This window comes from Seriola lalandi, unplaced genomic scaffold, assembly GCF_002814215.2.
Source record: "Seriola lalandi dorsalis isolate HSWRI2012SDOR001 ecotype SW California unplaced genomic scaffold, Sedor1 jcf7180002051108, whole genome shotgun sequence".
In the NCBI taxonomy this organism is placed as follows: domain Eukaryota; kingdom Metazoa; phylum Chordata; class Actinopteri; order Carangiformes; family Carangidae; genus Seriola; species Seriola lalandi.
In genome coordinates, this window is record NW_019521661.1 from 102,283 (window position 1) to 129,997 (window position 27,715).

At 39.5% G+C, this 27,715-nt stretch overlaps 2 protein-coding genes across 2 annotated transcripts; both read left to right on the forward strand.

Moving 5' to 3' along the window:
* The first annotated feature begins 1,026 nt into the window (after positions 1–1,026).
* mmp2 (matrix metallopeptidase 2) lies at positions 1,027–15,969 on the forward strand. The gene is made up of 13 exons (XM_023399246.2): positions 1,027–1,400; positions 1,591–1,817; positions 2,820–2,968; positions 3,832–3,960; positions 4,716–4,889; positions 5,613–5,786; positions 6,547–6,720; positions 7,428–7,583; positions 7,733–7,859; positions 11,681–11,817; positions 12,430–12,589; positions 12,860–12,969; positions 14,784–15,969. The coding sequence occupies exons 1-13, from the start codon at positions 1,245–1,247 to the stop codon at positions 14,885–14,887; spliced, it is 1,977 nt and encodes a 658-aa protein (XP_023255014.1). The 5' UTR covers positions 1,027–1,244; the 3' UTR covers positions 14,888–15,969.
* Positions 15,970–18,515: 2,546 nt separating this feature from the next.
* On the forward strand, positions 18,516–27,576 carry lpcat2 (lysophosphatidylcholine acyltransferase 2). Its single transcript, XM_023399266.2, has 14 exons — positions 18,516–18,821; positions 19,194–19,336; positions 21,251–21,468; positions 21,874–21,986; positions 22,345–22,405; positions 22,832–22,890; positions 23,289–23,323; positions 23,518–23,572; positions 23,947–24,029; positions 24,137–24,262; positions 24,407–24,560; positions 25,290–25,388; positions 26,084–26,225; positions 26,432–27,576. The coding sequence occupies exons 1-14, from the start codon at positions 18,711–18,713 to the stop codon at positions 26,608–26,610; spliced, it is 1,578 nt and encodes a 525-aa protein (XP_023255034.1). The 5' UTR covers positions 18,516–18,710; the 3' UTR covers positions 26,611–27,576.
* The last annotated feature ends 139 nt before the right edge of the window (positions 27,577–27,715 follow it).

Below are 27,715 nucleotides of genomic sequence, written 5' to 3' on the forward strand. Positions count from 1 at the left end.
TTTTTTAATACCTAACTTTATTTAAATTGTGGTTTTAAAAAAAACAAACAAACCAAAAAAAACAACAACCTAGAACTAAAATAAGACCAGGATAAGTGAGTGTTACCAGGCTTTATGGTTACATGATGCACTGGGCTCTTTTCGACCTGATACCGAGGTGAGTTTTCACGTCCTGCCACCAGATGTCAACACAGCACTTTAAATACCCTCTAGCCTGTCTACAGCTGGGTGTCGCTGTGGTCCTGGTCATGTGATACAATATAACATATGACATTTACATTAAAAATGTAGTTTCGTGTCTGTAAAACACAAGTCGGTAATAATTATCCTGTTTTTTTCCCCTCTTAGGATACCGGAGCCCAGCTGGAAAAACAGATGGATTCATTTTTAGTATGAATACTGAGCAAAATTTCGTCAATTTCTTCGCCTAAATGCAATTGAAAGCAAAATGAAGTGAGCGTCCCTATGATTTTAGGACCATATGTGCCTGCAGGAGAAAAAAAAATGTTTTCCTGATCGGAAATAGTAGGCCTCTGTAGTAGGCCTACTAAAGGGTGAGGCAGGAACACTGAAATAAACAGATGTGCAAGATACAGGGAACACCCACTTCTAGTTATTATTAAGACATATGTAACCAGTGGTGTGCATATGACACAAAAACACAGGTTTGAAGGCTGTCGTTTTACTTTCTATATCTGTGAGTTATGGAAAAACACACAGCGCAGCATCAAATTAAAGTTGGATTTCATCGCTAATTCTTGATGACAGTTATGTCATGTGATGAACTGATTAAAGGAATAGGGGGGAATTAGTTTTTTATTAGGCCTAATTGAATCATTTGATGAGGTCACTAAATATGCAGGTTTTGTGTATATCAGATAGCATCAGTCAGTCTGTCATATCAGGACGCCATTCCCCTTTAATCCTCAGCTATCCGACTCAAAACTCCATATGAGGTTTCCATTAAAAACAAGAGCGAGTCAGAAATCCAACTGTATGAGTAAGCATGAAGTTATCCCCCGCTCCTCTTTCCCAACCTGGAGACTGCGCAGAAAGCGTCGGGAAAAAGTGCATGTGCAAGCAGAACTGAGAAAGTTCATAGAGCCGAGGTGCAGGATGTCCCGTTAAGGAGAAAAAAAATCCTCCAGAGGGGCAGAGGCAACACAAGCTGACGGGCTGGAAGGATCGCAACCCGGAGTGAACGGCATTAACCACATTTAAGATAGTATTGTTAACCTGGGGAAATGGGTTTTCCGACGATATTTAGTTGTCGTCGGGTTGGTCTCAAATTGTTTTTGGTTCAGTTCATCGTCTTTCAAGCAACATATGCTGCCCCTTCGCCTATTATCAGGTTTCCTGGAGACGATACTACTCCCAAAACAGACAAAGAAGTTGCTCTGGTAAGTTTATTGGTTGTTATTCCTAAAACTACGCCTAAGTGGGTTAGCCAGCTGTGAATGAGGAGTTCTGATTCCTGAAGCACAAAAAGTGACTGCTGGGGAATAGTTTGTGTATTATTTATTTATTCATTGGACTAATTTACTCCAAGAGAGTTAAACTTTTTTAATATGTGTTTTTTTTCTCTTTTAGCACTATCTGAATAAGTTTTATGGATGCCCACAAGACAGATGTAACCTTATGGTGCTCAAGGATACACTGAAGAAAATGCAAAAGTTCTTTTCTCTGCAAGAAACTGGAGAGATTGATGCCAAAACTGTGGAGATCATGAAAAAGCCCCGCTGTGGCGTCCCAGATGTGGCCAATTACAACTTCTTCCACAGGAAACCCATGTGGCAGAAGAAAGACATCACATACAGGTCAGAGAAATACCATTACCTGCACATTTCTGAAGAAGGATTAGATTAACCTGCACTTTAAGTGAATTCCTGCAAGGGCCATTTTGTGATGGGAGTGGGTCCCAATTCATTTTGTACTCAAGTAATTTTAACTTTATGGCTCAAAAAATGGTAATAACATTACCAAGGGACCCAATACTGTAGATGCATTTCATGTACCACATCAGGACATTATATATGATGTCACAGAAAGGTAAAATAACTTGACCCCACCCAACTGTTACCCATAAATCAAACCATAAGAGTTGAAAAATACTTCTTAGAATATGTCTGAGTCACTCAATGACACTAACAATCCACCAGTTAGTATTCCCGAAACAGTGTTTGATGAACAGTATAAATTCAAGGCCAGTTAAGAGTCTGTTTACTTTGAGAGATGGGCCACAGCTTGGCCCCAGCTGACCTCCCCCACCCTCTCCGCAACCCCCAGTCCACCCCACTCCCATCCACCCAGTCGTGAAGCGCTTGCATCTTGTGTCTTGCTAACACCAGCATTCCTACACAGTATGTGTCAGGTCTTTTGTTTTCGTTCTGTTTGAGGTTTACAACAATGTGGAATTGGTTTATTTATATCAGCGGTTTTGTGTGCCCTGATCATTCCAGCCCGTCTGCCTGTGTGTTTGTAAGGAAGACTGCGAGCCAAAGACAATAACAACTAAGAGATCTTAGACTGTTTTTAGGAAAAAGGACTGTGTAGACAGGCATATAACAGGGTTTGTGGCTGAACATTGTTTCAGGAAGCATTTTCACCAGATGACTCATATACTGTTATTGGCTGGCTTTAGCTGGATTCTTTTCCATGATCTTAAGAAGAGAAAGTGATAGGTTTATGTACCTTTCAAAATGCGACACTGCAGGACTATCGTGATTACATTGGCATTTTGTTACTATGATGAGTTTTGTCTTCATTATCCTTTGCTTGTCTTGGTTTAGAGTGAAACTAACTTTGTGTTTACTCCCTAGAATTCTGGGATACAGTCTTGATCTGGATGAGGAAGTCATAAATGATGCTTTCTTCAGAGCCTTCAAAGTATGGAGTGATGTCACCCCACTCTCATTCTCCCGCATCATGGATGGAGAGGCAGACATCATGATTAATTTTGGCCGCAATGGTATGACACGTATATAGATAAGACAGCATATGGATTCTTGCGATATTTGTTAAGTGCCATACTTAAAAGACAACTGCAATGAGACTGCATGCCTGCAACTGAAATATCGTCAACAAATAAAGTTTATTTTATAGCAAATTGACCCCACGTGGCCTCAAAAAACACAGTTTATTATAACCTCTTGGGATGTGGGAAACAATAGTGAATACTTTTAAAAGTTCTTTCAGATCTCAGAGACACTTAATGGGGTCTAAATGGGGCACAGGAATGATAAATTCAAAGATTTTCTCCACAAGAATTACTTAACCACTTTAATAACCAACTTATGATTAAGTGAAGTTGCCTTCCACTTCCAAGCGGAAAATAGAGACCAAGTTTAGAAACAGTTGAACAGAAGTTCACTGCCTTGTTGACTAATGGTGTTGGAGCAGTAACACACGTTATTACAGTGACTATCCACCCTGCCAACCAATACGTTCGGAAACTGTGGTTACAACACTGTCAAATCCAGTCATTGTGATTAAAACAACCACTTGATATTTACACACAGTTATAATATCACTCTGTCTAGCCATAGCTGACCCTGTTGAGAAGGAATTCAGCCGCGATCGTGGAACACAAACAAAAACCAGCCACCACAGAAGATTTGAACTGTTGTTTTAGCAAAAAAAATATATTAAGAAACATTTCATAAAATAAAAAATAAAGAATACACACTAATGTCACATCACGCATTTCCTCTCATGCCACTTACTGACTGACTGGCAAGCTAATAGCTCTATATCACGTGTTGCCTGTTGGAATAAGAAAATCACTTTTGATATTTATGTTGATTGGTTAATCTTGAATGATGTCATTAACAGAGCATGGAGATGGTTACCCATTTGACGGCAAAGATGGCCTCTTGGCTCATGCCTTCGCTCCAGGGCCGGGAATTGGGGGAGACTCCCACTTCGATGACGATGAGCAGTGGACACTGGGAGACGGCCAAGGTAATGGAGAAACACCATTTACAAAAACAAAGAAGTGTATCGCAAAGGCTCCACTATTTCCCACTTCAGCTGTAGCAATATAATTAGTATCAGTAAGATAGATGGAGTTCAGTCTTTTTAAAAACAAATTAAAGGAAGCTTTCGAGTAGGGGTGATGTGAATTTGATTAACAGCTTAAGTACGTGTCAGTTGAGATGACAGGACCCTAATTTTGACATTGATAACACTAATTTGACTTTCAGATACTTTGTTTTGATTGTCTTAACTTTGTCTGAACTTTCTGGCTCTCAGTATGGTAAATCTCAGCCATCTGGAAGCTGAATAGAAAAAAACTCTCTGTTGCCTGCATTTCTATTAGCACACATTGGCCCAGATAGTTTTATGTATTTCCCATTATTCAGATCCTCTTGTCTGAATTTATCACTTGTGTGAATGGACTATTTTCTTATTATATCAGTGCTTTTACAATGTTTATACTGTTGCTTATAATGCTTATACAGTACCTTGCTTTTGAACTAGTGACCATTACTTCTTAAATGTCTTCTCATAGTCTAGGAAGCAACGTCTTTCCATTTAGTTCAAAACAATATCAAATTTTACTTGCAGGAACTTTGAACGTGCTTGAGCAGGTAGCCTCTCATACTGAACACCATCTCACCTTTATATGGATGACAGTAATGCAGTGTATTAAGGAATTACAGTAAATGTGGTTAAGCATCAACAGGCATCGGCATGATCCTTTATCTTTTTAACAGTGGTGAAGGCGAAGTTTGGCAATGCTGATGGAGAGTTCTGTAAATTCCCCTTCCTGTTCATGGGCACTGAGTACAACAGCTGTACGTCCCAGGGCCGTGACGATGGCTTCCTGTGGTGCTCCACCACTTACAACTTTGATGAAGATGGCAAATATGGATTCTGCCCTCATGAATGTAAGTTTGTTATGTGGTTCCCCTTTATTTTTGACGTAATATACAGTAATATGAATAAAATGGCATTGCAGTGTTTCTTAACATATTCTTCCTTGGTTTACATCGACTACACTTTTGTGGCCCCATTAGACCATAGTAGCATTGTTGTCGTGTCCTACTTGTATATTACTGAACCACAAAAACATGAAGTAGTTTGGTAAGTGTTTTCTATAGAGGCAAAGTACTACTTCATATCAGATTATTGCTATATTCAAAGCTGCTCTGCTGATTTTGGACAGAAAGAAAGTAGGTTGGACCATATGCCAGGAAACTGTTGTTTTTTTTGTTTTTTTTTTGTTTGGAGTGGAATATGGAATATTTCTTTTCCAAGTTACTGCCCCACTTTAGAACACTGGGCTTTGTCAAACATTTTGTTTATCTGTGTTATGTTGCTGTCCATGGTACTAACATGATCACATGCCCATTACAACAAACTGCCAAAGTACACATGTACTAAGTTGTTTTATATGATGAGAACACAACTGAGAACTGTTTATTCTGCAGCCGTCTGTTCTGTTAAGCTTTTGTATTGAGGTAAAAAAATTTCCATTCCACATACTTTCTTAATTATAGTTTATCTTCTTTAAATTGTATGGGTTGTAGTAGCAATGGTCACGTAGGAACTGGAGCTAATTCTTTAAAGGCAATTAACTACATTTACCTTTGTTAACCTTTGTTCTACAGTACTATTCACCATGGGTGGAAATGCAGAAGGCTCTCCATGTAAGTTCCCCTTCACCTTTCAGGGGGAGAAGTATGATGGATGCACCACTCAGGGCAGAGATGACGGTTACCGCTGGTGTGCCACTACTGACGACTATGACCGTGACAAATCCTTCGGGTTCTGTCCTGAAACAGGTGGGTGGTGTCATACACTGTCTGTTATGTCAGACTACTCTCGTCACAGAGTCAACTAGGATGCAGCCAATTTTCCTTTACTGTCATAAAGATGCTGACATAGTGTAGGCGTGTATACTGCTGTATACATTGTCTTCATTTTATGTGCTTGCATAGATGCATATAGTACATTTTACTGTCTGTGTTTATTCTCTGTGCTGGAATGCTCCAGTTGGGGTTTTCGGTCTTGCTCGTGGTCTGCTGAATGACTGTGAAAGTATTTTAATGTGCAGTGGCAGGGCTTATTTTCCATTCTGTCAGAGGGAATGGTTTTAGGTTTGAGGTAGTGTAGTAGGGAGGGAGAGACAGTAAGATAGACAGAGAGAGGTACAGCCACTGGGGCTTTCATCTGGTTCTAATTGATTAGGAATGTAGCTTTGTTGTAATGCCTTGTGTGATAGCTTGTGCTGAATAAGAAATGATTTTTCTTTAAAACAGCACAAAACCAGTCTTGCCAAATTGAAAATGATCTCTCTGAAAGCAAATCAATTTGGGTGGGTGCTTCTTGGTTTTGTTCCAGGTGGATTAGTTATTGATGTTGTGTGTGTTGTGCCAGCTGCTTTCATGATGTTGTTTTCAACATCATCTGCCTTGATTTCACAATATAATACAAACCAAAGTGCTCTGGAGAAAAACAATTGGCATATGAATGAGTTCATAAGACAGTGAGATGAACTGAGGTCACTGCACATTTCACTTTTACTCCCCCCCCCTCCTCCAGCTATGTCAACGGTGGGAGGAAACGCAGAAGGAAGCCCTTGTGTCTTCCCTTTCACCTTCCTGGGAGACACCTATGATTCCTGCACCGCATCTGGACGCAGCGACGGCAAAATGTGGTGCGCCACCACCAAGAGCTATGATGATGACCGCAAATGGGGTTTCTGTCCTGACCAAGGTATGAAGGCATGGGCCAGTAGTATTTGTGGGCATTTCTTGCTGTAGTTGTGAGAATAGCAGCCAAGTGGCTTTGCCACAAAGGACAAATGACTGTGTGCCAATCAGTTTAGATAATTACAAAAACTATCTATTAATTGCCCTCAGTAGTTCAGACAACTGTCTGTCAGTCAGAATCGAGGGGATTGTGATTTTATTTATTCTGTACATGTTTAAAGGAGCTATTTGTAGGTTTTGCTATTGCTACACAACCAGCGTTAATGGCTATTTACTTACCAGTCTGGAAGACACATTGCAGGTTCAGAGTCCAACTTAATTTCTCATCTCGCCAAGAGCTGTTTCCAGCGGTGGAAAGCAATGCTAACATTAAATCTTGTCTGTATCACATCTTTTCTTTCACTGAAGTTAGCACACTAACCTGCTAGCCTGTCTTGTCACTTTTCGATAGCGACTCACTGTAGCCTCAAGTCTGCCCTGAAGACGTAGCACTGCTCAGAGTGCAAATTGTAACCTTTTGTCTTGTCTATGCCCAAACCTCTTGTCAAGCGATTACAAAAAAACACTTTCAGCTGCAGAGAAAACTTACAAATAGTCCCTTTAAAGAATAATTCATCATACTAACGTAATCCAACTTTATCCACCTTCAAACGCACTGATGTGTTTCTGATGTGAAGATTCTCTATGTTCATTTTTTCACATGTTTTTTAGGCTACAGTTTGTTCCTGGTTGCAGCCCATGAGTTTGGTCATGCCCTTGGCTTGGAGCATTCTCAGGACCCCGGAGCATTGATGGCCCCAATTTACACCTTCACTAAAGACTTTAGACTTTCTCAGGATGACATCAAAGGCATCCAGGAGCTCTACGGTGAGATGAAATGTCATTTGTGGCTAGTTTCCCGGACAGGGATTAAGTCTAATCAGAGAACAAAAAAAAGTGTATTTTCCTTATCAGAAGCCAGGACAGATTAATGTACTGCAAGTGTGTAATTATTCTGGTAAATCTCTTAAAATCAGGTGTGCCGACAGACAAGCCTCTGCCTCCAACTCAGGGTCCAGTCACTCCAATGGACATCTGTAAGGAGCCAGTTATCTTTGATGCTATAGCACAAATCAGAGGAGAGACCTTCTTCTTCAAGGACAGGTAATCACATCAGACAGGAAATCCTAATATTGTTTTGAGCTGAACTAGACTTCACCAAGTGTGCATTGTTTGAATGTGCTAGCTGCAATGTTTTCATTAGCTCCATGTTTTGCTCTCTCGAAACTTGCAAGTGCTGCCAAAGTCTGGCTGAATTTCCTGTCTGTGATCAATGGGAAGAATGAAAAAAACAAAACCCAATAGCCTACTTCTGGCTTTATGACTTGTGTAAGTGCAATAAGGCAGTCTACATAAGTTGGATTTCATAATCATTTCCCCACAAACAATGAGCAGTTTGACATGAGGTTTCCTGTTAATTATTGTTTCTCATCTTGCAGTCTTGTGTCACTTGAAGATTGCAGGTTAGATGCTTGTTTCATGATGTGACAATTAGTAAGAGGGAAAAACAAGCTATTCCTCCATGCATGCAGTGACAACCAAAACGGTCATCAGTCATAAACATAGTCTACAGTTCTTTCCTCCGCCGGCGCCAGTAAATCCAAAGACTTGTAAGATTACTGTGTCTACTGGCTGACCCTGTGTAGAAGAGGAGTTTCATGAAGTGCTGTGGTTTGGTCAACAGTCATTGTGAGTCAGTTCATTTTCCCGTACAAAGGTGGGCATTCTCTAAAACAGCTGAAGTTTATTACAGTCAAAGTCTCATGAAGTTCACTTAGAACAAAAACAATAATGTGGGAAAAGGAACTGATAGAAAACACAAATAGCGTCCCTTGTTAGTTATGATGTTTAAAATATATAGATGTGCTGTATATTATCAACTCCTTGCAATTTCAAGGTTCAGAGTTGTATATCTCTCATGGCCGTTTTGGAAAACTGTCCAAAGTAAACAGGCCAGCAGACGTCCGTACCAAAGAGTGTAGTCTTTCAGTTAGCCTGGTCTTCCTCCCCCGAGAACCTGGACTTAGAAACTGGGAGAAACAAGCCACAATCCTGCTCACAAATCCTGCTTTAATACAGAATTACTTTTCACCTTTCTGTGCTTCTTTTCCACACATTCGCAGTGATCGACAGAGCAGCACATGAACTCACATGGTGCTCTGTGGACCATGAAACTTTGGCCCAGTTTTTGGAAATCAAGCTGGTTCGAGACTTAATTCTCTTTGATGCTTCAGACTGAGTTATAACTATGAAAAAGAAAGATAAACTTACCTGTTCATCGTCTGTGCTGTCCCCTAGGCTTAGGCGAATATCGCAATATTTCCTGCCATATTTTGCCATATTGTATTTTTCATAATGTCTAAATATATTTTGGGGTATCAGTAGATGTGATATTCATTGTGTTCCCTGTTCTATGTGAATGATGGGACTCGGCTGCTATTTGGTTTTCTGCAGCTTGGCCTATTTCAACAGATGTTTAAACTATCATTATCCTTTGCAATGGTTTGTTCAGCAGCTCACTGTCTTTGTTGGCTCTCGTCCGTAATCATAAGGCTTTGTACTGTATGAAATTTTGAGCAATTATTAATCTGATATGCCTCTCATATGGGAGGGAGAAAATTTGAGGACAGAGTTCTCTCAAGGCACTGAAGTGAGAGAGTATGTGGAATGGAACTGTACAGTAGAGTATAACTCTCCAAAGTGTGAGATTAGTAAAGTTTTAGTATGGGCCTGTTGCTTTGACCTTCACAGCGACTTAATGAGATGCCTGAAGGACCATGTCAGGCTTGTAAGCTGTAGAGTTTTGCAATAAGCTAGCTTCAGAGGGAAGGAGCAGTGCCCTCTGGGCTCCTGGACTAATGCTCACTTGATTCTTCTATTGTACAAGTTGGATTCCCTCTTTTCTCCTGGCGTGGCATGTTTATAGTGTAGGACAAATCTTGACATGATGGAATGAGCAATGCTTGTAGCATTCCCTGAGCTCAGCATTTAAGTGTGTCTGTCTGTCTGTCTGGGGGCTTAAGGAGAAGCCAATTATACTGTCCGTCTCACAGAGATAGTTTGGTCAACCCACTATTTAGGTTCCTTGTGTATTTATGACCGTAATTTTACAGAACAGATATTCACATAGGCAACACATGCTCATGTGCTTGTATCCTAGCATGTAGCCACAGCTAGAGGTTGATTGTAAACAGCATTTTCTACAGTGTTATGACCCTAAGTCATAATGTGTGGGTCTATTTGTATTCAACAGTAGTTGTCATCCTTAAGATTTCAGTCCTGCCAAATCTGACAAAACACGTGGTGTCGATGGTAACAGATATTGCAGTTGAACACTAAAGCAAACATTCGCTCAGCAGCCACTTTGTTAGAAATACATCAGAAGAGAATCTGGTGTATTCTCTTACAACACAACCAAACTCATGTTTGTCAGGCAAGAATAATTTCAACCACAATCTGATTTAATGCTGCACATGATGCCAGTATTTTTCCACACAACAGCAGGTCACAGGAAAGTAGGTCGTCTTGCAAAGGAGTTGGAGTTACAGTATATAGCCGCTGACAAAATTTTCCAAAAATGACCATTGTTTGATGTTGGGTTTTGTTTGCTGTTTCAAAATAAAAGAAACTTTTTTTGCCAGTTAGACACTTTTAATGTGAAGCTGCAGCAATAGGAAATGCTCTATTGGTGTGGACAGTGAATTACATGCATGCATTGTTTTCCTGTGAATCGCTTGTGCATACATGGGCAATCTAAATCTAGTATAGAGTACTGAGAACATCTTTTCAAGTACCACCCGACAGCAAGGAGATAACACATGAAGGTTTTGTCGTTGGACCTTTAGGGAAATACAGTGTGTTTGCCAGTCTTAGTCCATTTACAGCAAATCACATATTTAACGCACAGACATTCTCTAAGGCATCTTATGATTTAGAGTTTTTAAAGTTTAAACTTGTCTGTGATGTAGAATCAATTAAAGTGCTATCGTGGCTGCTGATATTTCTGTCTAAATTACATGATTGTTGCATTGCAATGCAGTGCAGATGTTTAACATCAACTTGTGTCAGCACACAGGTATAACATTACTTTGATAACAACACATACAGGAAGAATAGATTACTACTACAAGGTTTGAAGTCTCAGCAGTTATATAATTATACTGTACGAAAGAAAACTGGAAACCAGTGGCTGCCTGGGTATAACAAAAAATGGAAAAACATTACCAGTGCTTTGGAAAAACCTATTTCTATTCTTTAAATCTGTCCTCTTAACCAGACACTTTTTATTGAATGGATGCAAGATGAAAACACAGAGGGAGGAAAGGACGGTGTTAGAGATATGATACAAAATTAAAGCCTTAGGGAAATTGTTGGTACATGGCATAAATTTTGTAAACCGATCCACAAGAACACAGATAAAATAATGCAATTTATAGATGATTCGTTCAGATTGGATTTCATTCTGACAAGTGAATAAACAACTATGTGCATGTGGTATGTATGCATGCTATTCAAGTTCTGTATATAAGGTTTTAGTCTCATCTTCAATTTGTCATTATCACAGCTCATCTTTGCAATTGGTAGATTCTTTTTCTTTTTAAAAAATAGGTCAGTGGAAAAGAGTTTGGGGAGCTGCCGTTGTTGTGCAGCTGTGTATTGGAAATCCGGGCAAGATGGGTCTTGTTCCGCTGGCGTCGGCAGCCTTAGTCCTAACGAGAACCAGATGCTCATGAATCAGGCCATTGTGGCTGGCTCAGTCAGTGAAGCACTTGCACTAAAACCCCCTCTCTCTCTCTCTCACACACACACACAGACTCTCCCCACCTCCTCATCAACCCCCACTGCCCCTCTTTCACTCTCACTCTCATTTCACCCCCGGCTCATCTACCTTACAATCGCTCACCCGCTCATTCTCTGTGTGCCAGGTTCCTGTTCAGATCAGTCAACTTCAGAAGCAAGCCCAACGGCCCTATGCTAGTGGCCACCTACTGGCCCGACCTGCCTGTCAAGATAGATGCTGCCTATGAAAACCCATTGGAGGAAAAAACAGTCTTCTTTGCAGGTATGCTGGAGTAGACAAGTTACTGTGAAAAAACAGCTGATCTAATCCTTGCTCAATGTTGATGTCATATTACATGAACTGTGCATATTATCCCTGTGCTTCTTTGGTGATCTCAGAAACGGAGAGTTCCACTTCTATGAGTAATGCAGAGGTGTCTTCACTTTTTTATTTTTTTACCATTTGGATGCTTTTCCCTTAACGGTCAAGCACTTCTACGAACTGAAACATTAGGAGAAGCAGGAATGTTGGCTGGGCACTCTTGTGTGCAGTGTGCAGTGTGTGCACTCTCGGGACACTTGAGATATTCCACCATAGTTATTAGTGGTTTATGATGCGTTCCTTGCATTTTACTAATATGACAATCTTCCTGAATACTGATGAGGTTTACATAATATATTTGTCAGCTTTGAAGACATTAGCAGCGGAGTTGGTTTGGCTATACGGGGAGAGTTACTACCCTGGATGGTTAATGCATGATCTCACACTCATGATATGATATAGTTGGTGAATAGATTTATAGGAAGATGGGATAAAATCTTGTTTAACATTCCTGTGTTAAAAAAAGTTCCATCAGCATAACACATGTCTTTCTTTTCTACTTTTTTCTCCCAGGCAACGAGATGTGGGTCTACAAAGCAGATCAGTTGGAGAGAGGTTACCCCAAGAGGCTCTCCAGCCTTGACCTTCCCACAGACCTGCAGCAAATCGACGCTGCATTCAACTTTAGGAAGAATAGAAAGACTTACCTATTTGCTGGGGACAAATTCTGGAGGTAACGTTTGCAACCATTTATGAGCCTCAAACCCTTGTCTGACACACCCTAACTTGTGCTGTTGCTGTCATTACTTCTTATTGCAGTGCTTGGCTACGTCTGGATCTAGTTAGTGTTTGGTGTGACTAAACTGTACTGTAAACCACAACAGCTCTGTCTGCCCTTGCACAACATGGGGATTCATGATGACTGGTTTGGAAGGTTTCATTTCCATGGGAAAGTATGAGTATGTTTATTAAAGGATGCACTTTTACTGTTACGTGTGTACAGATATGATGAAGATAAGAAGAAGATGGACCCTGGCTTCCCCAAACTTATTGCCGATTCCTGGAATGGCATCCCAGATGGCATAGACTCTGCCTTCAGTCTTAATGGCATTGGTAAAAAAAATCTTTCTTTTTATATAGCTTGTGAGTGGATAAGGAAACTTTTGCCATAAGCTAGAAGCAGGAGTTGCTAGAAGACTCACAATGACAATGACACATAGAGGGTATAATGTTTACTATTTGCATCATCTTAGTTTAACTTTTTTTTAACTAAGCATTCTAACATTTGATTATTAGTAGTACACAAAGAATACAGTTGAGGATGGAGTTTGACCTCATTGAGACACCACAAGAAATGTAAGAGGATCACCAAAGTTATTACAATTCATCCTCTGAGAATCATGCATGTCTGTGCAAAATGTTGTGTTCGTCCACTTAGTAGATGTGAAAACATTTCACTGGAAAAGTGAAAAATTCAACTTGCTGGTAATGCTAGAGGAAAAGTCATGGGATCATTATTAGGATTCATCATCTGGAGCTGTGGACATCTGCACCAAACTTCAGTTCCATCAGTAGTTGATGGATCTGATATTTCACTAAAAACCAAAAAGGTCAACTTCACAGTGGCACTAGAGAAACAGTCAAGGAATAGTAAGTCATTAGGATTCATCCACTTGTGACCATGAATGTCTGTTCAAAATTTCATGGCAATACAACCAATAGCTGTGGAGATATTTCAGTTGGACCACATAGTGGACCAACCGATAGCCATCCCTAGAGCAGTGTCACTAATGTAGCTAGAATGAACCAGTGACCACATCACTTTGTGACAACATGAAGACCACAAACATAAACTAACCTTTTACACCATGACACGCTACATAAATATACTAATCTCAAGGGGAGATGACAAGAATTGTATAAAAGTAAACCAAAGATGGTCACTGTTCTGGTTGTAAATCAAAGAATGGAGACAAGACGGCAAAAGGCGTCCTGGGCCTACACCTTTGTTTGTGTCTTTAAGTAGAGTTTTTGTGGTTTTTGTAGTCTTTTGGCTTGAAAGTGACCTGTGCGGTGTGCTAGTTCTCTGCAGACTGGCTTTCCCTCTGGTAAGATTGAAGACAAATCCAATCAGCTCTATCAGCGAGTCTGGCACTGTGCCTCTGTCAATAAAAATGTTCATATACCAGAACTCAGCAAGCAGTGATGATGCCATCTAGCCAGAAGTGAACTGTTTAGAGGAACTGACTTTGCAGAGAAGATAAAGTAAAACAGGCCAAAGGGAGGAGTTCTGGAGTTAGGGAGTCATCTGTGGTCTAATGTTGATAAAAGGAGACAGTCAGTGGGAGAGCAGTTGCTTTATATCTCTTGCTCAATTCTTGAATTTGCTGTGAGTGAATAACACATGACAGGTTATGTTTGCTTTGCTTGCTAGTGAACAGGGCATTGCAGTACAAGACATCCAGTCTGTGGCTGTGAATTTTAGGCAATGATACTGGTAAACTTCCTCTGAGACTGTCACTGTCAGCCATGTATCCTTGGGGTTAGAGGTGGTATGTAGATTTTTGTCGATGGCAAGCAACCAGGGATTTTTCCATTACTGCTCTCCTAACATACACACAGCACTGTAGGCATCACATAGCCCCTTCCCCACACAGTGAACAAACAAATTTCTATAAAGAAAGTCTGTTCCCTTCCACAGAGGTGCCTCTGTATGCTTCCTGATTAGCATAATTCAGAGAGAGAGAGGCCCAAGGCCTGATCGAGACTGATTGCACTGTTAGTCTATATGCTTTTATTAGCTTGATTATTTTACTGGTAGTTTTTTCCTTGTTTTACAAAAAACGAAACAATTTTTTATGCTGCGAAGACTTAACTCAAGCAAGTATTTTCAACTCACTGTGTATTCTGCTTGATTTTTTTAACAGATTACAGCTACTTCTTCAAAGGCAACCACTATTTCAAACTGGAAGACAGCAGCTTGAAGATTGTCAAGTTGGGCGAAATCACAAAGGACTGGCTCGGTTGTTGAGCATTTCCAAAATGTCTCGCAACTTGCTAATTCCTGTAATGATGTCTGGCCTCATGAGGACATTGCTATAGTATTGTACACAACTTGAGGTCGCCGCAGTGCACACTGTTGTAAGTTTTTATCCTGGCAACTATGCACGCTTCTGTGGGAGACATGTCCCTTCCAGCCTGTATAACAAGCCTCCAGCTTTGCAGAAAGGCACCATGGGACCTTCTACACAGGCTGAACATAGGCAACTGGATATTTGCTATATTACTGTGTGATATTGACATTGTATTTGTTATGCTGATGCAGATTTATTACAATATGTACCCCCTGTTTTTAATTGTTTTATAGTTTTTTGGTTTGTTTTTTTTAAACTCAGACATCAGGTATGTCCACACTGCATTGAACGCAGTGCTATACTGTGCTGTGAGATATTGCCGTTTTATGCAAATTTGATTCTGAAAGGTTGTTTTACACCATATGAGGAATTCGTGTTGGCTTAGAATCACTTCTATGTCCAGTGTACTAGGTGCAGTTTTATAAATGTATCAGTTTTAATTAATTAATTTTGTCATTGTTGAGCAATACATTTGAAAAAATGAATTTGCACAATGTGTCTGACCGAAAATGGTGCTTTAGAGATTGCTTCTTGCATATAGTCCTAAATATACATATATATATACACAACTTATATTCAGTGTAACTATGTCTGATGGGACTACTTAGTATTCTCTGAATGTCAGTAGTAGTATTCGCAGGCACACATTATTCTTCATTTGGTTAGCACTTTTTATAGGACTATACAAGGGAACTACACAATATGGAGACCAAATTATTGCCATGGCAACTCCATGTTCCATTTCCCTTCACTAATGGTACAGAAAGATTAAAGGCACAGGTTGCCTCTAGAGGCTGTATAGGTTTGCTGCATGATGGAATCATGACAAGAGTACCGCAGTAGTATTGTTTAATAATCTTTTTTTATATTCTCTTTTCTTTCTTGGGTTTTAGCAATACAGTCATTGTGTTTTGTGTTGTTTTTAATGCTTGTGCACTTTGTTACTGTCATCAATAAAGATGAAAGATGGTCAATATAATGTGGATCAGTAATAAACAGAGGAGGAGCTCCATATAGTTTGCAGCCTTGTGGGTTGACACAGTTACGAGCGTTCACAATCAAGCTTGTGAGGCAACCAAATAACTGTGGTGGAAAAATGTTTCAGATCATTTTCTTTCAGCAAAAGTAGCAAAACCACAATGTAAAAGTATTTTGTTACAAGTAAACATCCTGCATTGAAGTAATAAGTGTGTATTATCAGCACAACATACTTACATACAACATACAAAAGTAAAAGTACTTGTCATGTAGATAGAACAGCCCCTGTAAGTTATATAGGATAATTCAATCTATAACACATCATGATATTTTATAAACAGATCATATCTTTTGTATGGAAAATCTGAATTTGCGAAGTAACTACTAGTAGTAAAATATATGTATAATGTAATGGAGTTAAAAATACAATATTTCATCCTAAAATGTAGAATGAGAATGAAATGGTATTAAAATTATTTCAAAACTGTACTTGAGTACATGCTCTTTCCATCCAGCTAAGTTAGTTAGTTAGTTAGTATTTTATTAAGTCATCACACATAATACAATAAGTATAAACAATACAGACAGTATAAACAAATCACCAGTCTATGTATTAGGTAGTGACTGAACAGGCTCAGGCAGAAGCAAAATGCAACATTCTTGTCAATTTAAAGGTTGCATAAACGATCATCACTGCCACTAGATGTGGCAATAGATCAGCAGCATCTCAGACCAAAGCACATGCTCCATGATATGTTCCACAGCAATGCTGCCAGTAAGCTAACTAGCGATAGCAACATTTTCCAAACACATTCATAATATCTGTAGCAAGTTAGCTAACGTTTTAAAGCCTTCAATAGCCGGTCACTAGGGAAAACAGACATGTAACATTATGTAGTCATCAAGTTACACACACGTGGAAGAGAAGAAAAGCCAGTCTTGAGACAAGCTGGAGCCATTTAGCAGCTTGTAAGGCTCTTCATCTCGGTAAAGCCAGACCAGTATTGGCTCCACAGCCGGACTGGGAAAGAAATGAAGCCTTGGACTTATCCACTGGGATCGGCCCTACGAATGACACTGATGGAGCCAGTGAAAACTTTTAACATTTTTTGGATGATTTGACAGCTCCCTTTCAACAGCAAACGTTCTTTTCATTTTTACCCAAGGGAAAATAAATTTGTATTGTCTGCAAAATTAACAAATCCTAACAAATGAGTATCATTACAAATACCATAAAGTATTAAAGTATCAAGAAACAAACAACCAATCCCTGGGGTACTCCACAGGTGACCTTTGCTAAATGATTACCTAGATCAGAGGTCTTACAATAGAGTCAAAGACTTCCTTAATAATTACCATATCAATGAAATAATATCAGTTGAACTTTTGTTTTTAAATTGTCTTACTGCTTCATTTATATCTGTTTCATTTACCCCACAAAGGACCATATAACTGATATTGCCCTAAAAAATCAAAATCATCAACAATGCTCTTTGAATTGTCCACTTTAGCATCAGAGCTATTCAAAACAGAATTTGGAAATTCAGATTCATAACATCTATTCTGAATAATATGACTAATTACTTTCCAAGTCCACTGAATGTTATTTTTATCTTTGAATATTTTGTTGTTATATTCTTTCTTATATAATGGAAATTATTTTATTCTTATGCAACTTGTATTTTTCTTCACTTTCACTGGATCTCAGGATCTAAAAATGTCTTATAAAGTAACTTGTTTTTCTTTTTGCACACCCCTTGCAGACCTGTAGTCATCCAGGGCTTTCCTTTATATGTATCTTTCATGCAGCACTTTTTAGTAGGACAATGTTTGTCAAACAAAAATGCTTGGTAGGTCTGATTGAAATCGACAACATATGCTTCCTCCAACTTTGTAATTTGTAAAGTTCATCTTTAAGGCCTCAATTCGTTTCTGGTGTCCTTCTCTTACTAATTTACAGGAAGGACCACAAAAGATCACAAAAGATCACGAAAGTAGGACGATGATCACAAATATCACTTTAAAGGAAACCACTTTTTGCTTGATCATGAATACTGATGTTGTCAAAACAGAGTGGCACTTTCTCTAATATTTCTTATGGTGAAGGAGCCAGTGGTTTCATTTGCAGGGTATAACCAAATGAGATTTTTCTTTTATAAAACAGCGCCATCTTTTGGACATTTATGAGAGCTTGTAAACAAACACGTTAATGCATCACAATACCCTCGATATCAGCGCTCATTGGATAATTGTGCATCATTCCTAGTATTTTAGGACCTATGTATGTTCTGCACGGTTTTATACAGTCTCTCTGTGTTTCCTGTGTGGTCAGTGAGACCATTTCGCCTCCTCCTTTCCTTTGTTACATTTATTAGTATATATTTTTATATACACGTATTGCAGATACGTCTAACGGAATGACAGCATCCTTCAAACATTCATAAGGAGGCTTCACAGATTGTAGAAACTGGTGGAAATTTGTCGTCGGGGCTAAAACAACACACCGATCGGACTCGACCCCTGGTTTAAACCACGTTGTAGGTGGAGCTTCAAACGCTTGAGTCCGGTTCCGCTCTCGACGCCTGTGTGTGTGTGTATGTGTGTGTCTGAGCTCGCCAGTGTGATCGTTTGATTAAGGTAGAAATGAAATGAGAGAGAAGAGCCCCCGTTGAGGAAGTGAGATGATAACATAACGGCGCCTGTACTACAACATTTGCCTGTGTCTTCGCTCCCTGGACTGCAATGCCTCCACAACGAGTGTTCACCCTGCCGCGGCAGCAATCTCTGCTCCTGCCTGCGGTCATCAACCCGTTTGTACAGGACACAAAACTAACCAAAGCTACTATAATTAAAGTGAGTATGGTATTTAAGCGTAATGCTCGTGTAAATGCAAGCGTTTGAAGAATGTAGCCATCGCTTACAGAAACACGGCAGCGGGCACACCGCGGTGTTTTCATCTGATGTGCGAGATTACACCCACAGGCTGCTGTGTAGCCAGGGCCTATAATCTTCTCCAACGGGGCTTTGACAATCGGCTTGTAATGCCTCGTTATATGCAGCACAAACAATGAGAGCCGTTGTGTGCTTTCTAGAAAGCTGTCCAGTGCTGTGGATTTCCACACAGCTGCATATTTCTGTTCTGTGGAATGTCAAAAGCCAGGGTGTAGTATATGTATAGGCCTACTCTAATTAATGGTGTATATCTATGTACATCTCTCCATGCAGTGTGTCCTCCTGGGAATCTTCCTGGTCCCTGTTCGCGCCATCCTGTTGTCTCTGGTTCTCATGGTGACATGGCCAGTGTCTGTCATAATAACCTTCAAGCATCCTCTGAAAGGAGCTGTGGAGCCAATGAAAGGCTGGAGAAGGTAACAAGGATACATACATCATCCCATTGCACCACCACCTCCCACAGAGTCCCAGACTGCCATCAAAGGCCATGGTCTTTTGGATATCAGACACACATAATTGCTTAGAAAAATCAAATCATTTAAAAACATAGCACAAAGTGTATCTCGCTGCGCCTTCTTGCCATCAGTTTGGTTTACGTACACATTACATTGAATTTTTTTTTTTTTTTTTTTTACTTGGTTTCTCAAATACATTGAATTTGGCTTAAAATTGGAAAATTACCCAGGCTAGGACATCAGTTTTGTTTTACCTACTTCAACCAGTTATAACATGTGACCATCATTTTGTCACTGTATTTTAAACTTCACACATAAAGAAGGCGTTGGCCCCAGAACCTGTTTTGTTTTTTTATTGCATGTAGGCCTAAATCATCCCATTCAGTGCAATTAAACATTAGCTATTGTTGAAGAAATACATTAAGATTTAGTTAAAACATATCGAGTTTCACTATATTAAAGTAGACAGTAAAGCACAGCAAAGGCAGCATATTCTCAAAATAATGGTTCCTGACACAACTTGAAGAATGTGCAGCTGCTCGCACTTCTGCCAAATCATGCTTCTCTAGATCCTATCTGCACCATAAGCATTACTTCAGCTCAGTTCCTGTGAGGGGCCTTAAGGGGAACCGAAAACTATAAAAGTGATTCATCTCTTTATATACCAACAAACCTTTCATCATTGAATGTCTATTTTTTATCAGTATTGGAATGGGCAATCCAATGGGACATAATAGACACTGTATCGATTTAAAGTAGTTAACATGTCATACTTTATATATCGGCATATATCCATATATGTAAAGTTTCTTGTGGCTGGATTGCAGTATTTCACCTGTGAGTATCAAACAGAGTGCAGCATTTTTAACTGTTGAGTTGTGCAGATAGTAGGTGCAGCACACACGAACATAATGCACAGTTCTGCAGTTGACAGGAAAGTTCTTGTGACCTTAGACCTCACAGCTTTTTTATGTGAGTATGACCAAGCATGCTGTAGGTAACAGAAACAGGGGTAAGCTTATCTTCATATATGGTCATATAGTTCACCCATTTATTGCTTTCCTGTTAACGGCCTGGTGGTTAAAGCACTCTGGTTTCGGTTTTAATCTGATTAATAAATAGTAAAATTTCACAATAAGATTAGTGTTTGTTTGTTCTGTTGAAATAGTCACTCAATTAAGTAATATTTGTGATGGTAAGAATGAATCAAATGACTCCAAATAAAGTCAAAGTGAAACTCCCTAAAAATCAACTACCAAATTTGTAAATGATAAATAGTTTTCTGGTAGATGGGCATAAAGACCAGTACATTTTAGACTTGTTCTAGACATGTGGTGAAAAACTCCAAATGCAAGTCCATGTTGCTCTGAGCCTTCTGCATATTTAGGCAGGCAATATCTTGTTCACTATAATTTTGTGAGATGACAGTATGACAAGATGTTGTTGAACTTCCTGTTATTAAGCTTCCTGCCACATTCAGCAAACAGATTGATGTAGCTTTAAATATGCATTGGTTTGTAGGTTCACAGTATAGTGTGACTTCCTACCCTTACTCTAGATTATAAGGAAGTAACTGCTAGCGGGAAAATTCTTTGCAATTTTAGGGTTACAGAAAAGTACAAAATGATGCAACCTTTCCTGTTACTCAAACATTCATTCAGTCCATTTTTTAAAAAAACAAGCAAAAACACTGACATTTCGGCCCCTGGCACATAATAGTGCTGAAGTGATTACGATCAACAAAGAGGGCCTAAAGAGACACGCAGGAGATATATCTAAAATAAATATTCAGCCAGAAGTATTCATTTGGATTTTATGCATTTCTAATTTAATAATACCTCATTCAATAATCTAAAATGTTGCGGTCATTCCCAGGTTCATGTGTCAGAGGATAATGGCTGCCTTGGGGAGAACTTACTATTTCTGCATGGGCTTCAGAGTGGTGGTCAAGGGCAAGCAGGTCAACAGCAGTGAGGCCCCCATCCTGGCTGTTGCCCCCCACTCCACCTTTTTCGATGGGATTGTGTGCATTATTGCAGGCCTGCCCTCTACCGTCTCCCGTGTTGAGAACCTGGCTACACCCATCTTTGGCAGTGAGATGTTTTTTAGTTGCTTTGTTGTTTCAGTACAGGGAAGTTGGCACTTAAGTGTTTATATGTACTTTCTTGTTCTCTCAACCTTGTGTGTGTGTGTGTGTGTGTGTGTGTGTGTGTGTGTGTGTGTGTGTGTGTGTGTGTGTGTGTGTGTGAAAATACAGAGGTGTGAAACTTGAAACCCCCACAGAGCTTTTTATTTAATAACACACATAATGATGATATCATCAGTAAACGACTGTTTAACAAAATGGTCTTGCTCTGTTGAATGCTAACAACATCATGCAATTAACCAAGACCTGTACGAGTAATAAGTGAAAAATATGACAAAAGCCAATGTATGGTTTAATTATCTAAGTGTGTACAGTACATTCACATATAGTATGTGTTTTGCTCTCTCTGAAGGGTTTGTGCGCTGTCTCCAGCCAGTGCTCGTGTCCAGAAAGGACCCAGATTCACGGAAGAATACAATCCAAGAGATTGACAGCAGAGCCAAGTCAGGAGGCCGCTGGCCTCAGGTCTGTTACAACACACCAAAGAAAAAATCCACATATACTGTCAGTGTTGTCTTCTGTATAGTTGCTAAGAAAACATTGAGCTTGTCAGCTAAGAAAACCAAAGAGCCATTACTCAAGATGCTGGTTTGTCTTCACAGTTTCCTTTGTCAGTTTTTGAGTCCCACATTCTATGAAAATGCCTCTTCTTTAATACTATTAATACTTTACTGTGACTTTGATACTAATATGCATACAATGTCAATTAGAGTTTTTCAGAAACTTGCTTTGCATACTGGTGGCTTTAGATTATCATTGCCTACTTGAGAAAAGTTATACAGCATGTGATTTTAAGATTTACTAATGATGTTTTATTCCTCAGGTTTTGATATTTCCAGAGGGAACATGTACAAATCGCTCATGTCTTATCACTTTCAAACAAGGTAAGACCTAAAATTCTAATGTAATGCAAATGTAGGTAGTATTATTTTGCAACAAAGCATACTCAAGACAAGGAAAATGATAACAGACAGATGAAGAAATCAAAAAACAAACAAACAACCATTTACTAACAGATTCATCTGTTTTTTATAGCAAATTTAACTAATTTCCACTTCACATATCTGATCCACTGAGCAAAAGGGGCTACACAAATGAAAGAACACTTGATACTGCACAGTTCCATTCATTCACCATGTGATGTGGTTTGTGCTTTGACTGGTTGTTAATGGAAGTCCACAAAACTGGTTGAGTGATGCGAGACAACGGGGATATCAATTTTATAAAATCACACAGTTCTACACCTATTCAGCTTTCATTCACTTGAAACGAGAGATTACAGTCTTCATGTTTTTTCTCACCACCTCTAGGTGCCTTTATCCCAGCAGTCCCCGTGCAGCCTGTGCTGATAAGGTATCCCAACAAACTGGTGAGTGACTGTGATTGTCATATAACATTGATATATTTTGGTGCCCCACTGCACTCTAAAAGTTTACACAAAAGATACATATATAGAGGCAGAGCCATATGTGAATGAGGATATACACACTAATCAACCATGAGTTTAATTTCCTTCCGGGCAAAACGCACAGATTGTCTTTAAACCTAATCTGAGTAAATTTAGGTATTGTTATCCTACTCTTATATTTGCTGTTTCATTTGTTTAATTCCACCGACAGACTTTTGAATGCAGTCATTCACAGAGACGGACTAATGGCAACACTAGAAGCTTAACTGTATCACACACCCACCAGCTAACATGTAACTGTCTCATCCCACTCTTAATGTGTTATGAAGCATTATGTATTCCCCCTTTTTTTTTTCCAGGATACAGTGACTTGGACTTGGCAGGGTTACAGCTCGTGAGTATGCTTTCTACTGTTGTGCATCCTGAGTGGTTTCACCTGTAGAATGTATGTTTGTATGTCGATGCCTCCTTTTTCTCAGACAGTACCCTATCTGAACACAGTAACATAATTGCCTTGTACTGGAACAACTGTTGGTATTAGTGAATCAATACGTGTAACAGACCTTGCCTTGCTTGTATTATTTGCAGGAAGACACTGCTGCTTCTAACGCTGTGCCAGCTGTACACCACCGTAGAGATAGAGGTAACAGGCTTCCTGTTTTCTTAATAAAATGACTAAAATTGTTTCTGCTTTCTTATTGATATGTCAGGAAATGGTTGTGTGCAACTTGATGTTCATTCCAGGGTTTTAAACAGCACCTTGTTTGAAATCTTTTAAAATTACTGCAGCTTTACTGGTGTTATCGGTGCCACTCTCTGCTATCGCTGCTGAAATATTTGGATTTTATGAAACTGTATTCAAAAGTACTATATCAACTGAAGGGGGGAGGTGTGTTTTCTGCAGGAAGGGATTCTGTTTCCACGGAAAGGTTTAGGAGATTGCTTTCTGCTTGACCTTTCCTGTGACCATTTTTTTTTTTTTTTTTTTTTTTATCTGGTTGCTGTTTTTTTTTCCAGTTCTTGCCGCCGCATATCCCCACAGAAGAGGAAAGGAAAAGCCCAGCTCTGTTTGCCAGCAGAGTGCGAGAAACTATGGCCAGGTTAGTAAAGTCACTGGCCTTAAGTGCACATTTTGTTGTAGAGCATGCAGTACAGCCATTACAAGTATTTGAATTAAAGACTGCACATGCAAAATGTTTGCTTACAGAGCTTTGGGAGTTCCAGTAACAGACCACACATATGAAGACTGCCGCTTGATGATCTCAGCTGGTGAGCTAACTCTGCCCATGGAGGCCGGCCTGGTTGAGTTCACCAAAATTAGCCGCAAACTCCAGTAAGAATATCTCACTTAAATACACTGTTTGTGTCACCAGGCAGAGAAATTAAGACAGGCAAATATAGGTTGAAGTGTTTTTTTTTTATTTTTTATATATTGTTCAGTATGACATACACCTTCCTCATTGTATCCTTCACCTAGACTGAAGTGGGACAACGTGAAAAAAGAGCTGGAGGGCTTTGCGGCCATGGCCAGCTCCTGTAGGGGAGGACGGATCACCATTGAGGAGTTTGCCGGATTCCTCAAGCTACCTGTCACCCCACCCCTCGAGGAGCTGTTTGCACTGTTTGACAGGGTGAGACACACGTGCTGTAAATAAAGTAATTTCTTTCCTAATAGTTTGCTGAATAATACCAGTAGAAATGACGGATTAAATACTGTTACTGTTTGTTGACACACAGCCAGGGTGTTGGAATACAGTAAGACATTGGCCCTGACACAACACGTAGGAAACACACCATAAATACAATGGCTGACAACATAATTTGTGACAATCTTAATATTAGGCTCACAGAATTACATGTTTAAGACATCACTGCATATCCTGTGTGTACCAATGAGAGTAAAAGTAAAATAGGGAAGGCATCATATTTTCTGTTCAGGATTTTCACTGCCTGAAGAGGAAACTATGATCAAAGCAGTTTGGCCTCATTCCCTGGTATGTCCGTCAGAGTTCTGAGTGGGAGGAGGATTAAAAGCATAAAAACAGCCTCTAACATGCAGTTCAATGAGCAAAAAAAGAAATCCCTTTTCTCAGAATATGTATGCATCATAATCTTGCAGTTATTGAGAGTTGCCATTTTTAGAAATCACTCATACTTTTGTCTATGTTTGTGTCCATCTATGTGTCTGTGTTTAACCATTTAAATTCACCATACTTCCTTTAATATTAAAAACTGTTGATATCAGACTATGTTTCTATATTTGTAAACCACGAAGGGTAAAGTACTATCCATCATAATAGTCTGCTTATTCAGTTACTCAGGCATTTTTTTTTTTTTGCTGTGGCTTTCACCCCCATCAGAATAGAGATGGCACCATCGACTTCAGAGAGTACGTTATAGGCGTGACCATCCTGTGTCGGCCAGCGAACACTGAAGACGTTCTTCGAATGGCTTTCCAGGTAGGACAGAAATGTTCTGATACAGCTCTTCTTCTACTGGGTAGGAAAATACAGTGCTGTATTTTAATGTACAATTATAGAGAGACACACAAGTGTATATGGTGGTATCCATTTTCCTTGAGCCAAAAAACAGCCTGAATTATCCAAGGCAGGTTTTCAGCACTATCAGTCATCATGCTGATTGCATTGACTCATGCATTTCCTGCTGATTCTTTTTTTAGTGCTTAATCTTTTTGAGACAGGATTTCATAACGATATTAATATTATAATAAAAATAAGTAGATTTCAAAAAGCACTGAATTTAAGCTAAGTCACCCAGCACTACCTTTAGTTGATATTAGAGCACAGCAGGCAGTAGCAGTACTACTGTGGGAGGAACAGAGGCAGCATTCAGAGAGGCTTGGATAATGTCAAGTTAACAATGTGTGTCTGTTGTGAAGAGCACAGAGTCATTCTGCTGGCCGTAAGGTCAAATGTGGTTTTGGACAAACAGTTCAAACAGTGTTTATGTAACATGACTGAAAAGCAAAAATGAATTTACCCAATTTTACATAAGCTTTATTTTTTATTTTTTATTTTTTTTCTATCACCGACTTTCCCGCATGCACACCTTAAATAACCTTTATTTTTCCTGAATGTGCAAATACCTGAAAGGCAAAATGCAAATTTCTCCCTTGCTGTCCTCTCTCATGCAGCTGTTTGACACAGATGAGGATGAGAAAATCACCCGAGAGGAGTTTACTGCTCTGCTGCGCTCCGCTCTGGGTGTGTCGGATCTAAACATGGCCAAGCTCTTCAAGGAGATTGATGCTGACGGCTCTGGTTTCATCACCTTCAGTGAGTAGACGCCGCCTTAAGACAAACGTCTAATGCTGAGCAACATTTTGGTCTTTTTTTATTTTGTATATCCACCACGGTTTTATGGAACGGGAATATGTGCAGTAAATTAATGCATACAGTATTTTATCATTAATCAGTTTTACTTCCCTTATCCCAAGTTGCACTGCTTACTCATGCTTTTCATTGTGCCTGTGATTCTTCAGGTGAATTTCAAAGCTTTGCCATGAGCCACCCGGAGTACGCAAAGCTCTTCACCACCTACCTGGAGCTTCAGAGATATCAAGCAATCCAGGAGTCGAGGCCAGGTGATCTGGAACTGGCTGGTCAGACCAGTTCAGGAGAAAAACAGGAAGACAGCATCTCTGACAAGAAAGATGACTGAGACGGACGACGACTGTAAACCCTGCTTGACTGCACAGACAGACAGAAAACTGTATTCACTGCACTGAGAAGGAAAAGGCTGTGTCCAGCGACTTTTAGCAAATTCAAGACATTTGCTACAGCAGAGCCATATTATAGGTCATGTGCTTGCCTTTGTACAGACATGGGTTTTAGAGTGCTTCTATTTTCAATTTTAGTGCCTTATAGAGATTTTAAAGAACAACTCCCCAATCACTGCACAACAAATGTCTAATTGCAGACTATTTCCATCTGTAAAGATTTGTGTGTGTGGTGTGTGTGTGTGTGTGTGTGCGCACGCGTGTCTGTGCGCTTTGGTTAGGAAAAAATACAAAAAAACTAAAATAAATGAAAATCTAGTCAATGTTGACATGAAATTGTCAGAAAACTCATCAGTGTTTTAGTCAACTGTCTGAACCCTGCTGCCTTTAGAATTCTAATGTTAGTGACAGTGTTTTATGATGTACTTAAATATTTTCTCCTGATTATCGTAAACTGCCACACCATGTTTGTGACTGTGATACACCATGCTCTGTAGCCTGAGCTTGCTACCCCTTGCTTGGATCGTAGCTTTGTGAACCTCCTTTGTCTTTGTGGTTTTCTGTAAATGAGTGGAGAAATTGCCAAACCAACACCTTTTCAAATATAAAGCAAAAGAGTCCTCGTGCTTCTGTTTTAGCGTATAATTAGTGTACAGTAAGCTTTATTAAGATCTCTCTAACCTGGCAACATGCAGATGTTCTGTATTAAGGCTATGCCTACCAAGAGCATACATGCTGTGTGTTACACTTTTTTCCAGCGCTCAGGGACACAGACCTTGTAAGACGGCTGTATAATTAGCCAGAGGTTTGCTTTGCATGTGTATCTATTTGCATTTCTACAGAAGATTGTTTTGCTGAGACAGCAGCGTATCTGCGCAGCTTTAAGTTTACTAAAGCAAATCAAGCAATGAAAATAGGGCAATTTGTGAGCAAAAAGGCACCAGTGCTTCTTCACAACATATTCCAGTGGGGTATCCTTTCAGATTAACTAGCACCAATGTTATTTATTTAGCAGGGTGGGTTGCAATTATGTGATTTTTTTTTTTT